At 23.3% G+C, this 12,692-nt stretch overlaps 5 protein-coding genes across 5 annotated transcripts; 1 reads left to right on the top strand and 4 right to left on the bottom strand. All coding sequences in view use genetic code 6, as the record gives it.

The window, feature by feature from the left end:
• Positions 1 to 30: 30 nt before the first annotated feature.
• On the bottom strand, positions 31 to 2,498 carry TTHERM_000384929 (WD domain, G-beta repeat protein; the record flags this gene model as incomplete). The annotated part of the gene is made up of 2 exons (XM_012798434.1): positions 31 to 303; positions 564 to 2,498. 2 exons carry the CDS (start codon positions 2,496 to 2,498, stop codon positions 31 to 33), a joined length of 2,208 nt encoding a protein of 735 aa, XP_012653888.1.
• A 259-nt stretch (positions 2,499 to 2,757) lies between these two features.
• Positions 2,758 to 5,283, top strand: TTHERM_00384920 (transmembrane protein, putative; the record flags this gene model as incomplete). The annotated part of the gene is made up of 2 exons (XM_001019293.2): positions 2,758 to 3,397; positions 3,578 to 5,283. The coding sequence occupies 2 exons, from the start codon at positions 2,758 to 2,760 to the stop codon at positions 5,281 to 5,283; spliced, it is 2,346 nt and encodes a 781-aa protein (XP_001019293.2).
• Positions 5,284 to 6,603: 1,320 nt separating this feature from the next.
• Positions 6,604 to 7,192, bottom strand: TTHERM_00384910 (basal body centrin protein; the record flags this gene model as incomplete). The annotated part of the gene is made up of 2 exons (XM_001019292.3): positions 6,604 to 6,831; positions 6,917 to 7,192. The coding sequence occupies 2 exons, from the start codon at positions 7,190 to 7,192 to the stop codon at positions 6,604 to 6,606; spliced, it is 504 nt and encodes a 167-aa protein (XP_001019292.1).
• A 1,317-nt stretch (positions 7,193 to 8,509) lies between these two features.
• TTHERM_00384900 (kinesin motor catalytic domain protein) lies at positions 8,510 to 10,429 on the bottom strand (the record flags this gene model as incomplete). The annotated part of the gene is made up of 8 exons (XM_001019291.3): positions 8,510 to 8,590; positions 8,717 to 9,133; positions 9,214 to 9,293; positions 9,349 to 9,621; positions 9,681 to 9,840; positions 9,933 to 10,049; positions 10,116 to 10,151; positions 10,208 to 10,429. The coding sequence occupies 8 exons, from the start codon at positions 10,427 to 10,429 to the stop codon at positions 8,510 to 8,512; spliced, it is 1,386 nt and encodes a 461-aa protein (XP_001019291.2).
• Positions 10,430 to 11,347: 918 nt separating this feature from the next.
• TTHERM_000384899 (zinc-binding dehydrogenase family oxidoreductase) lies at positions 11,348 to 12,544 on the bottom strand (the record flags this gene model as incomplete). Its single annotated transcript, XM_012798433.1, has 1 exon — positions 11,348 to 12,544. One exon carries the CDS (start codon positions 12,542 to 12,544, stop codon positions 11,348 to 11,350), a length of 1,197 nt encoding a protein of 398 aa, XP_012653887.1.
• Positions 12,545 to 12,692: the final 148 nt, after the last annotated feature.

The raw sequence follows: 12,692 nt of genomic DNA, 5'->3' as shown, positions 1-12,692 counted from the left end.
AGTTTGAAATTATATAAAAATATATATAGTTCACTGCCAAATGCACAAGCTATGATCATTACTACCAGATATTAAAGTGAATTTTTCAGCTAAATAACTCAAACAGCTAACAGCACTAGTATGGCTCTCTAAAGTTTTCACACACACAGCTCCATATCCGTGTCTAGAGTCTTAGCTATTTTCTAGAGTTTCTCCTTCCTCATATGCCCATATTTTAATTTTATTGTCACTCTAACCACTTGCTATATAATGATCATCAATTTTACACAATGTGTAAATCGACTAATTAGGCACTCTGATAATCTAATTTACGTTATTAAAAAAATTAATTATTAATTAATGAATTAATAAGTTTATTCAAAACTTTAACAACAAAAGTTTATCGTAATATATATTTCCATTAAATTAATATCAAAGGACTTTTTTAAGAGTATTATCAAAAAAAAATTTTTTTGAAGACCTTATAAAAATTTTTAGGATAAGCAATTAACTAGATTTGACTTTTTTTATTTCATTTTTTTAACATTTGAAAAATTAATACTATTTTTAAATATTTATCTTACCTTTGTTTGGATTCCCTGAATATAATTCCATATACGGATAGTTTAATCTGCATTTCCTGATGCTAATAGATTCTTTTTTAAATAACAAATTGTATGAACTGCTTATTTAGCACCTTTTAAAGTACATAATACTTCCTTTGTGTCAAAGTTATAAACTTTAATTGTTGTATCTTTACTGCATGAAGCTAAAAATGAATTAGTATGAAGGAATGTAATTTGATAAATAGCTTAGGAATGGTAATTTTTTAAGTGATTTAAGACTACCTCCTATTTCCAATTCCAAACAACAATACTATTATCAGATCCACAGCTTGCTATAACCTCTTCATTTAAACTTATAATATAATTTACACCTCCCTTATGTCCTTTCAACAATTTCACCATATTTTCAGTTTCCCACTCATATATCCGTATTAATTTATCTGACCCACCCATAGCTATTGTCTTTGAGTCTAGTTTGCAGAGAGAAAGGATATGGTTTTTTGAAGAAGTATCTGTCCATGTTTTCATTGGTTTTAATGTTTATAGATCCCAAAAAATAACTTTTTTATCAGATGAGCAAGAAGCAAAAATATTTTCATTTATCCTTTCGATTCTTCCAATCCATCCTTTATGTTCTTAAAGTTTTTTAATACACAATCCTTTTAATTTTAATTGCAGAGTTTTTCTAATAAATGTATTATTTCCTTCTTAATTTGCATATTTTTCATCTTCCTATCTTTATTCATCTCTCCTCAATCTCCAATTATACTGTTCTTTTGAACTCAAAAAAGAGTGTTTTTGCTTTTAAATTTATGAAGTGGTATTATTATCTTTATTTATTGAAATTTATTCTTAGTTATTTGAATGTTCATTTTACTCTAGCTAGATATTTTCACTTTTATTCAATTTTAAATTCCTAACTCCCTCTGAATTATGCTATTTAACATCATAATCAACTAATCTTTCATCTTATCCTAAATTATGTGAAATATCAATTCTTTAAGTAAAAGCTCTATAGAAATTCTATTCCATTTATTCTATCTCTTTTTTTATATCTTCAATAAACAATTAGAAATTTGCCTTACTAACTTCTACTGATTCATTTTGTTCTGAGTGATATAAAATAAGTGCCAGCTTTAGTTAAGACAAATCTTATAGTGAAACTTATTAATTAGCAAATATATTTAGTGTTTTTTTGTAGTCTAATTGAGAGATATCGTTCTCATAGCCACTTAGAAGTTCGTCCCCTATTAAATTTGCATTATCAATAAGTTTAAATTTTTCTTCTTTGAAATCAGTCAGCATATTAATAAGCCCATCTTAAATCTTTTGGATTTTTTCTGAGATTTACTATTTAGTAGATTCTTTATTTATTTGTTCAAAAAGTTAAATTGCACGCTAAGATTTTATTTAAATTTCTTCTTTGAAAATTTCAATTTTAATAAGTTCATGCTTAGGATGCGGTCCCTCTACATGGCATTCTGCACAAGCAATTCTCGAAAGAGCATTGCAATTTTATTATATACAAACATATTTATTTTTAATGTCATGTAACAAACATTTTTCTGGAAATGTATTTTACTAATCTTGAGAATTACCTACCAAATTTTGTGTAGTTTATATTTAATTATCATTTAAATCCTAAACTTCCTTCTTCAGATCTATATTTTCAGTAATTAGCTAATCATCTTTTTCATGTTACTTTGGATTGCTTAATTAATCAAAATCATTTTTTATTTGATAATTACAATCTTAATTTACAGACTAATCTATAGCTTCTTATTTAACAGTAGATGCCTAGCTAGAGATAAGAGGGTTTTCTTATACCTAGTTTTCACCATTAGATTGCAAAAAAATTTAGTTTTCTTAGCTTTTCACCTGAATATTCTCATCTAAAATTATTTAATCGTTTTGTGGTTGATATTAAATATTGGAGTTAGTATTTATATCCATTATACTTACTTTTGAGATTATAATAAACCTTTCATTTAAACTGTAATTATTAATTTTTGGGGTACAAAATTTCAAGTGATATTTGCAAACATGAATTACACCTCAATTTTTTTGGAGGAAAAGCAAAATTTAATGAAATTTTAAATCTTTATGGAATAATGCATCAAAATAATTGGTATTTAAATCATTAAAAAATTGATAAAAAATAATTGCAAATTTTTATTTACTTTTAATCAATTCTTGATAAGATTATAGTAGAATGTAGGATCAATAAAAATAAGATATCCCTCATAAAAAATTTTCTAAAAAAAGGGTCTAATAACTTAGTACTATTATAGAGAATGGGGAAAGCTATATGGCTAGTCCACATCCAAAAAGCTATGGTTTATAAGAAATAGATAGTACTCCTAGCAGCAGAATAGATACATTAAAATAAGATAATGATAATCAACAATAAAGAGCAAATTAGATAAATAAATAAAGATTTAACTCAGTAAAAAAGAAAATATCAAGGTTTTCTGATAAAATAGAAGAAGAGTCTGTTTAAAGCTAAACCGATAAGAAAGAAGTATAAGAATTACCTGCAAAGGAGCATGAAATAGATAAAGAAAAAACTAATATCAAATCTAATTAAGCTAACTCTCAAACTAAAAAAAAATAGTAAAAAAGAAAGGAATCAAACTGCAGTAGCGAAAATCAAAAAAAATCAGAGAGTTAAAAAAAAAGTGAGAAAATAATTTTTAGTGCTAAAGAAGATGAAATGATTAAAAATATTAAGATCAGTTTAACTAATATTCCCATCGATATAGATTTGGAAAGTTAAAAAGAAAATAAGCCAGAAGCAATCATCATAAATGAATATGATACTACTTTAAATATTTTAAAGTTCTTTTTGGATAGTAAGTATAATTTATATTTTTTTCAAGTTGATACTATTTTACTGATTAAAATTTACAATAGATATCAAAAAAAAGAGAGAAATTTATTTATTTATTGATGTATTCCACACACAATTTTAATTAATTAACTTAACAAATTATAAAATATGTATGAAAATTAAATTTATTTTAAATACTAAGAAAAAATTAGATTATAAGAGAAACTACTCTTTTTTGTTTCAGTAAGCTTGATAATTGCTGATATGGGAGCCAGCATCCATGGTTTTTACTTGTTTGCTAGTACTTCTTGCTTTGGACATGAATCTGATATGGAATTTAGCGATGTTATTAATATTATTTTCTCAGTAATTTTAAAATTCTGCTGTATAAATATTATTATGTAAGAAATTACAAATAGCTTACCTGGTAATATGAAATTGCCATATTTAATACCACTATGTATTATGGGTGTAGTCCCTTGTTTATAGCTAAACTAATTTGTTTTTAGTTTTACCTAGTGTAAATAGCTAAACCCGATTATTTCTTATGGTGTAGCAAAATAAATAACTAATGTTCTTTGCTATATTTTTATCTCAATAATAGGAATGATTTGCATATTAATTATGATTATAAGAATAGAAATTACAAGGTAAACATGGAAAAGGTTAAAAAATATAGGTTTTTATGTATTAGTAGGAGGCTTTTTACTCAGTATGATTTTTATATTTATTTTTGCTAGTGTTGTTTAATCCAATCAATAATTTGTTCTATTTTTATGCCTAGACAATATTACTTTTTGGGTTTTCTTTTTCATTTGTTCATTTTACTCTGTAAGAAAACTTTACTACAAATTAGAGCCTTTTCCTTATTAACCTTAATTTAGCTAGCAAGTCAATAGTTAAGTTCAGCTCTATGCTCATGAAGAGGAACTAGAAAGCTAAAGGCTAACTTAAGAAAGTAAATAAAAAAAAAGTCTACCAAATAAAATTAAAAAGAAGAAAGTATTTAAGGAAGATTAAATCAATATACTCCCAATAATTAATAATTAGTAAAAGTAATAATAAGATCAATAATAAGCTCAGAATATTTTACAAAAATTAAAAAAGAAAAAGAAAAAAATAATGTTTTCACCTTAAAATAATATAGATTTAGAAAGCTAGTAAAAAACTTAGCAATTTTCATTTCACTCAATACTAAAATAAGAACAGCACTAGGGATCTGCTGATTCTGTAGATAGTCAATCTAAAATGGTCAGTAGTTTAGAGAAATCACCAGTTAAATAGTAAGATGATTAATCTTAACCAGAATTTCATTAAGATGATGCAACAACTTCTTCAGTTTCAAATGTAGGAAGGCCAAAGAAGCTTTCAAAATTTAGAAAGAACAATACACAAAATCCACCTTCAGTTGGTTTTTTAATAGCAGATGAATAAAATATCGATGAAAATTCTTTACCTTGTTCAAAAACATCATTTCATAAAAAAGATAATTTATCTAATACAAGCAAATCAAGTTTAAAAGATGAATAATTCGCAGCTAGCTAAAATAACTCATAAAAATCTTTTGGAATTATAGTTAATTAAGATTAAAGTTAAAGATAGCATAAATCATTAAATGAATTTTAAAAAAAGGATATGGAGTTGTCTTAACTTAATAAATAATTAACTCCAAACTCTAATAATCACTTTTATTATCCTGACAGTTATGGAGGCTAGTCAAAAGATACTGACCAAATATCTGACATGCCAAGAGTTAGAAGTTTAAATAAATTAGATGAAGACTAAGAGTTGGCAGAGAATTAAATTAGAAAAAACAGTCTTCCTAAATATGAAAATACTAAAAAAACCCATTTTGAAGTTTAAAAGAAATCATTATTTGATAACCATTTAATAAAGTAAAATAATTGATTTTTATAAAAATGTATAAATCAATAAATAAAATAATTAACTAAAATATTATATTAAAAACTAATTAAGATCAAAATAAAGTTTCCATTTAAATTATTTTAAAACCTAAAATATAAATAAAATATATTAAAATCTAACATATTAATAATCCGTTTAGCATCAATTAAATAAATAAATATTTTATATAAACTGAATAAATTATTTCTAACATTATTTTTATTATATTGTTATATGTGTTTACATTATAGTTATTCTCATTCATTTCTACACTCACTCTAGTTTTATGAAATTAAATAAAAATTAAAAAAAATTTTTTTGAATGATATTTAAAAGCTACCCTTAATTTATGAGAAAAGACCAATTTTAAGAAATCTAAGTTTCACATTTTTTCGATATTTTAAATTAAAAAACTTAAATTAATTTTCTTCTATTAAAAAAATAATTAAAATAATAATTTTAAAGTATATTTAAATTTAATAATTTTAATTATAAAAAATAAATATTTAGTAGATTATTAACTTTTAATATTTTTTTTGAATTTTAGATTAATTTATTTCTAATTTTAATACTTAATAGATATATAAAATATTTGAACGTTGCTTTTAATGTCTAAGATAATAAAATCAATTAAATTAAGATTGCTTTAACATTCAAAAAAAAATTAATAATGTCTGGAAAATGTTATTTAAATAAATTAAAATGTTATTTTTTGAGAAATTATAATTATTTATTTACTGTGCATAAAATGATATAATTTTTATATAAAAAATATTTATTAATATTTAGGATTATAAAATATAATAAATACTAAAATGGTTATTTAAATTCAATCGATTTTTAGACATTATTTATTATATGCAAATATCTTAGTAATAAATTATAGGATAGCTTGTTAATAAAAAATTGTTATATTTTTATTTTATTTCCAGCTTTAAAATGAAAGATATATTAATGAATATGAATAGAGAATGTTTTAATTAATTTACATGATTTTTTTTGTTTTGTCATTTTTAATTAATAAAGTAAAATAAAAAATTAAATAGATCTTTTGATAATAAAGCATGCATTTTAAAACTGTATCCTTTGTATTTAATAGAGTTTTATAAAAAATGCTTTAAAATAGTAGGCAAGTTAAAATGAGAAGAGTACAATGCAATAATAAAAATATGAGCATAGTACAAATATGAAAAAGGATAGATACGAGTAACGTTAATTAGCAAAAATTATGTATTATATTTGATGAAAGAATATATATAGAGGTTAATTTGTTTGTTTATTGGTTTGTTATTGATCGATTGATTGATTGATTATACAGGAAAATCAGAAGAGGTTGGTCTTTTTCATAATTCTAACGAATTCTTCCTCACTAATTTCACCATCACCATCTCTATCAGCTTCATCAATCATTTCTTAGAGTTCTTCTTCAGTCATAGCTTCACCCAATTCTCTGGCAACTCTTTTTAAATTCTTTAAGGAGATCTTACCAGTATTATCATCATCAAATAATCTAAAAGCTTTTAAAATTTCATCTCTGGGATCTCTTTCAGCCTATTTTATTTAAATTCAAATTATTAATGCTAGTTCATGAGTATGTCTGTCTGCTTATTTATTAAAATAAAGAAATTTTAGTTACCATTTTAACGGTCATGAGATCAAGGAAGTCTTAGAATTCAATAACTCCACGACCTTCTCTGTCGATTTCAGCAATCATTTTCTTGATTTCTTCCTTTTTAGGTTCAAATCCTAAAGCTCTCATTGCTACCTTAAGTTCCTTGGCATCAATATATCCAGTGCCATCGGTATCGAAAAGATCGAAGGCTTCCTTAATTTCTTATTTTTATTCTTCAGTCAATTGAGGACGAGAGACTCTGGTGGACTTAACAGGGGGTCTAGTGTTCTTGAGGGACATTTCTTATGTGAAGAATTTTAATTAAGTTGTGAATATACTTTTCTTTTTGTATAAATAAATATATTTTGATTTTTTTAAATTAATTTATTTTGAAATTTTGAACTGAATTCATGATTCTGACAAGCTTTTAAATTGATTAAAGTATTACATATATTTATTATGAAAATATAAAAAATCTTCGTTCGCTAAAGCAATCAAATTATTGTTTATCTTAAGCGAATCTTCAATATTAATTTTCAATCACTCAACTATAAGAAAATAAAACCAAATAAAATTTCCCTCTAACTTATTTTAAATATTTCTCTATTAAATAAGAAACAAAACGAGTATAAATGGCTTCCGCTTTATTTAAAAGCTTTTTTATTGATAAAAATTATATATTGACAAGTTTTTCCTGGTAAATATCATAAATTTGTAAAACTACATACAGACATTCTATCAATATTTTAAAAATAATTTATTTGAGGTGTTAATTATATTTATTGAATTTCAAATTTTAGTGAAAATATAAATTAACTATCGAAATCTTAATTTAATTTTTGCAATTATTATATTCATTAGCTAAAGAATCTTGTGATCAAAAGGAAATTATTCAAAGCAATTTCAAAATTTGTTTTTAAAAATCTGTATTTAATAATTTATTAACAATTAGCTACTGAACATTTATTTATTTATTTTTACTCATAAAAATTCATTTTTAATAAAATATATAGTAATTGTGCATATTAGCTAGATTTTCTCAATAAAACTTAAAAAGAGCCCTAACATAATCAAGAAAACATAACATTTTTTAATATTCATTAGTTTTAAACAAATTTCAGCTAGATTAGCGCTATTAATTATCAATAATTTTATATCTGCTAGTAATAACATTTTTAAAAAGAAAAGTGAAGAAAAGCGTAAATCAATAAATTATTTGATAAAAATAAAGTTTGGCTGCTAGTTTGCATGTTTCAGGCGAAATAAATTTATTTTTTGTTCATTCAAATTTGATTTTTCTTTTAAAATTTAAACACCATACTTTATTTCTTTTTATTTGGTGAATATATTTTGCTTAAATGAAATTTAAATATTTTGTTATAAAATTAATATTACATATTTTTTTTAAACGAAAATAATTTTTATTTTGTTAGTAGCTTTATTTAAATAAATTTAAATATTTTATTGACATCAATGTAAATAGTTATAAAAATGAATATAAAATTTTATGTTTAAGAATTTCTGAAGTAACTAATAATATAGTAAAGTAATACAAATTTAAAATCTTTAATAATATATAATTTTAATTAATAAAATAAATAGTGTTAAAAGTTAATTTCATATATTAGTACTATCTTATTTGAGCTAACTATTTAAATTCTACTTATTTTATTGGCTCAGTCTGTGAGATTCTTAAATCTATTTATGTGAAAAAATATGTGATTTCTTTTTAATTTAAAATATCTTTTGTTATTTTGAAAAAATTAAGTATAATCAATAAAAACATATCTTTCAAAAATTCCATTTTTAATTAAAATAAATTACATGGTTTACTGAGTTGTTTAAAGAATTTTCTTACATGCTTTGATATATTTATTTACTACTAGTTTAATCCTCTTTTTAAAGTTGCTCTAAAAATTCTTTGTCATTCAAATAATTTTTCTTAATCATTTATTTTTTATTAAATTGTGAGGCTAATTACATGGTTGATATTTAGGATTTAAGAGAATCTTAATTTGAAACAGTTTGAAAAAGTGTAACATGAGATTAAGCATTTAAACAGTCTTTTAAAAAGAATGTAAGCTTTTTCTATCTAAAGGGTATGCTATTGCTATTTTTTTTTAAGCTATCCATACAAAATCCTAAATTACTTATATTCTCTAGATTTTGCTAACAATTTGTCATTTTTACAAATGTAAACTTTTGCTCTATCTTCTCAATAAAATCTTTTTATTAGCTCACCTTTTAATATTAAGTTTTTAAAAAATTTTAATATATCATCATTCACACACAATTAAGACAAAACAAAATTTTAATTTTACTTTAGCAACACTAATTTATATAGCCACAGTTTTTATCTGCATTCCTATTTATTCTTTCAGTATTTTCTTCATAAATGAATCTAAAATAAATGAGAATAATATAATATTTATCTAGATATTTTTATTTAAACATACATATTCTATATACAGAGACAAATTCTGAAAATGACCATATGCTCATTTGTATTAAATCTTCTATACTTATTCCCATATTTTCTTCTGTCTTAATTTTTAGGTTATCTTTCTGAATAGATTCTAAATTTTAATCTAGGTTTAATAAGTCAATCACCCTGTCTTGGTAGAAACCTATGATTGATATCATAACCTCTTTGTCATCTTAATTCATAGTCTTTAAATGAGTGCATATATCACTCAGAGCTCTTTAGATTATTCCTCCCTACTAATCTCCTTTTAATTATTTTAAACAGTATAAATATCCTTTATTAGTTTTTATATTATATAATTACTAACTGCTGCTGTCAATTAGGGATTTCCATAACATTCAAGAAGCTGTTTGTTGAGTAATACCTGATTTTTTCCTGTGTTTGAAGTTCCAAAAAGAAAAAGAGAATAATTCTTTTTACTTTCTAAGCATTCTAAAATCTTTGGTTGTAATCGATCATAAATCTAAAGAAAAAATAACGAGAATTAACTAAAAGTTCAAAGTATAAAAAATTTTTATAATATGATTGATAAATTATAAATATTTGTAAAAGTACTTCATTATTTTTATTTTTGTTTGAAAAAATACAATCAGATTCGCTTTCCATATACTTTTCTTAATCAAATAGCTTCAATTAGTTGTGTAAAGAGTTTCTAATCATGTCAAACTTTTTCTTTTTTTTTCGTTAATATCATAAAATATACATTTTGCACCTTACTTTAATATATATTTTACTTACATCTTCTTTCGAGACAAGCTTCGCTTTTACATAAACCTAAAATATATTAAAATAAATTAATATAATTGTAAAAATTAAAGTTTGTTTTATACACTCGTATCTGGATATCCAAAATGCTAATCATTTTATAAAGTCTACTTCTAATTTTTGGTAATTTAATTCTTGGTTTTGTGAGAATCATTATTATTTTTAATATCTAAATAGTTATTTGTTATATTTTGAAGCTCCTAAGGAGTTAAATTATGTGCGTAGGCATACTTAATATTACTACCTTTGACTCCTGTGTTATTGAATTTTCTAATTCGATAGTTCATTTTCTTTTATATTTTTAAGATAATTATTACAACCTATTTATTCAAAATATTATTTGTAAGCCCTTTTTGGAAATTAACGAATTATTTTTAATTAATTGAGCAAGACTTTAACAAAAAATAGATAAAATGATCAAAAAATAGTTGATAAAAAATCAATGATCTTATGATAATTATGCATTTTAGTATTTAGATTAGTTTTCATTAGCTTTTACCAAATTATTAAAATTAATAAAAAATATCATAATTATACTTCACAAACATATTAAGATTATGAATAGAGAAATACAATGACCATTTGATTGGTAAATTGAACAACTTTACTTCTACTTAAGTATAGAACAAATATTACCTATTAAATTTGAAACACTAAACCCCATACTTAAATCTTGAGTAAATAAGATATATATGTGCAAAAACTTTTTCAAATGCGGTAATCGCCATTTTTTATAATTTTTAGGAAATATAAAGGCTATAAATATGATTAATATAGCAAAAGATAGGTCTATATGTTAGCTAAACACTGGTATATATATTATAAAATTTAGTTTTTATTAGGGAAAAAAAAAATGAAGACCGCACCCGGCTGTGACCCCCCCCCCATATAAACATTTATTTTTCTTTCAATTATCCCTTAATTTTTAGGATGATGTATTAAACTATAGAAGAAACCACTAAGTAATAAGTCTTTGAATAAGGATTGAAATAAATAAGATATACAAATAAAAATATATATTCCATACAATAGAGTATAAATATTTTTGTATTTACTTAGAATATGTTATCTGCTTCATTTAATATATTATAAAATTTATAATTTTTTTAAAGAAAATATAAAAATATTTTTACAACTCAAAAAAACATAAATTTTTTGTGCTAAAAATATTTTAAGCAATTCGACATTATGATTCTTATTATATTTCATTAAGGAATTAAAATAACCTTACCAGCAGACATATCCTTAGAGAAATGTTCAATAGCTTCTTTAGTTTAAGTAAGAGGATATTCTCCTTAAATGTTTGCAGAAAAAATAGTATTTAAATTTTGTGAAATAAATGAATGAACTCTGTTTCTTTCATCTTCATTTAATTTTCCAAACCATGTGTAGGCAAGATAGCCTTCAATTTTTTTGTTAGCCCATCTGACTTAGACTCCATTAACTCCTGATATATCTTGTCCACTTAAAGTACCGTAAACGTAAAGAGTGCTATTAGGAGGGAGAGCGTTGAAAATCACACCTGTAATAGGACCTCCAACACACTCAAAACAAATTGTTGCTTAAAGCTTAGCTGCTAGGCTTTATAACTCTGTTCTAAAATTATCAACATCTTCAGTGCTTAAAACATGCTCTGCACCAAGTTCCTTTTTTAATGCCTCAGCTTTTTATTTATTCCTTACAATATTTATAACTTCTATATTTAAATTTTTGCACCCTTAATAGAGCATTCTGCCAATTGAAGACCCAGCCCCTGTATTAATGATTGCTCTAGGATTATTTTATTTAATTAATTCAAGCATGCCAACAACAGTTAGTGGATTAACATAACAAGCAGCGCTAGCTTTTTTTAAATCAACTCCATCTTCATAAATTATTGCTTATTTTAAACTACCAACAGTATAGTTTTACCATGCTCCAATATTTACTTTAAAACTTACCTTTTTTCCAATAAGGCTCTTGACTTATTCGCTTTTTCCAGCTACTATCTCTCCAGTTGCTTCGAATCCTGGTGTATAAGGTATTTTAGTGGTTGGGAAATGACCCTTTATTTCGTGAATACTATAATCACTTATGGGTGTATAAAGAACTTTAGCAATAAATTCATCATCCTTAAGAGTTTCAATTTAAAAACCAGAGGATTTAGTAGTATATTCTATTGAATCTAAGCTAAGCTTGTTGACTACAATAGAGTTGACAGTTTCAAAAAGATTTTACATGAGTTGAGTTGCAGAAGTAGAAGTATTTATTTTACTAAAAGTAAATATGTTTTTATTTATACTTTAGAATTTAATTTTATGTTTTGTTGCTAAATTAAATATTTAGTTAGATTTGTTGCTGTTTATAAACTATTGAAATAGAATATTTCTCGAAGGAAATATCTTTTAGTAAAATGTAATCATATTATTTTTTTATATAAGTATTTATCAATATTATTTTTATTACTATTTTTTATAAATATTTATCAGATTTATTTTTATTGCTATTAATAGATTCAATTTTAATTTTATTAAATTGAATATAAACAATTTTTTTTAATTAAATTAAAAT

This window comes from Tetrahymena thermophila (assembly GCF_000189635.1).
Source record: "Tetrahymena thermophila SB210 genomic scaffold scf_8254587, whole genome shotgun sequence".
In the NCBI taxonomy this organism is placed as follows: Eukaryota; Ciliophora; class Oligohymenophorea; order Hymenostomatida; family Tetrahymenidae; genus Tetrahymena; species Tetrahymena thermophila.
This window is presented reverse-complemented; position numbering and strand designations above follow the sequence as displayed.